The following is a 1359-nucleotide window of genomic DNA, read 5'->3' as shown; positions in this document are numbered from 1 at the left end:
TCCAAACTTGGAATACAACTTCTACACGGCCCATTGTGTCCCATTGTGGAAAGATAGCAATAGAAATTAGGATTGGCTCTGTTTTAATCATGTACTATGATTTTGAATTTAGTGTAGAATAATTGATATTTCACATACTACCTCTTGTTTATGCAAACTGATTCTATCATTTCCAACTAGATTTTTTAATCGATGACGATCCAGAGAATATAAGAGCATAAAAGACCTCTCCATGACCTTTTGTACTCTAGAATACATCGAAGAGTACAAAACTAAAATCAAATTGAATCACATAGTTATTGACAAAATCTTCTTCAACAGTTTCAGAGTGTATGTAAACCCACAATTTTCAATCTCCATAAAATTGCACACGAGGATTTCACTCATAATGCAGACGATCCAATGCTCCACTAACAATCTGATTAACTTGTGCATCTGATACCTATTCTACAATGTATTGAGAATCCCTTATAAGTGTACAAACATCTGCCCTTGTGCCGATGCTCCCAGGTAATCTAGTAGCTGCATCTCTCACAAGGCATAGTATTGTCACATGAGGGGGCCTATCGGGCTTCAGCATAAAATAGTCCCGAGCCTTTGAGGTAGATTTGCCACCACATCTCCTCAGTGGAGCAACAACTACCTTATGCCCATCTGCAACAGTGTAAGAGAAGGCCCTGTCAGGAATAGAGTATCGAAGAAATTCTTCTCTACAGAAATAAGCTCTCATATTGGAAAAACTTGGGGTGATAGTGATTGAACTTTTCTGAGCTCTCAAGTCCAGAAATCTTTCCTTTTCATCTATACATGTTGGCATTGATGGTGGTGGTGGGGTAGGCAAAAGAACAATCTACTAAAGAGTTTATTTCCCATTTTTCATCCAATTTGCAAATGCTTTGTTGGGTCCCTATAATACTAGTGATTACCCCATTACTATTGTACTTGTACCCCTTATTAATATTGTTGTGCCCCTATGTCCCCATATTGTTATTACTGTGCCCCATAGAATCCCTCTATTGTTATTTTTGTGGCTTTATATTATTATTGTTAGGTCGGCTGGGTTATATTGTGACTCCTTAAACTCCTATATATAGAAAGGAGGTTTTGTCATTTGAATCATCCAAGAATTGTTCATTTATGTAATGTAAAGGAGGTTTCCCCCTCGAAGAGGCTGAATTCTAAGGCATTTATCTATATTTTCTATCTTTTTCTTGAGCTAGTTTCATAACATTTGGTATCCGAGCTTTGGATTCTAGGGTTTCGCTGCTCCAAACAGGTCATCGTGGAATTTTCGCTATAACATTTTTTTTGCGACGTTTCAGAAGTTGCAAAAAAACCCATTTGAGAAGAAATTGTGTT

At 37.2% G+C, this 1359-nt stretch overlaps 1 protein-coding gene across 1 annotated transcript; it reads right to left on the bottom strand.

The window, feature by feature from the left end:
- Positions 1-442: 442 nt before the first annotated feature.
- On the bottom strand, positions 443-817 carry LOC149168508 (uncharacterized). Its single transcript, XM_089424905.1, has one exon. It carries the CDS (start codon positions 815-817, stop codon positions 443-445), a length of 375 nt encoding a protein of 124 aa, XP_089281031.1.
- Positions 818-1359: the final 542 nt, after the last annotated feature.

This window comes from Pinus tabuliformis, chromosome 4_2 (genome assembly GCF_031772625.1).
Source record: "Pinus tabuliformis cultivar Carrire ecotype Pingquan chromosome 4_2, CPIR1, whole genome shotgun sequence".
Classification (NCBI taxonomy): Eukaryota; Viridiplantae; Streptophyta; class Pinopsida; order Pinales; family Pinaceae; genus Pinus; species Pinus tabuliformis.
The sequence above is the reverse complement of the archived record's forward strand: the minus strand, read 5'-3'. Positions and strand labels throughout refer to the sequence as shown.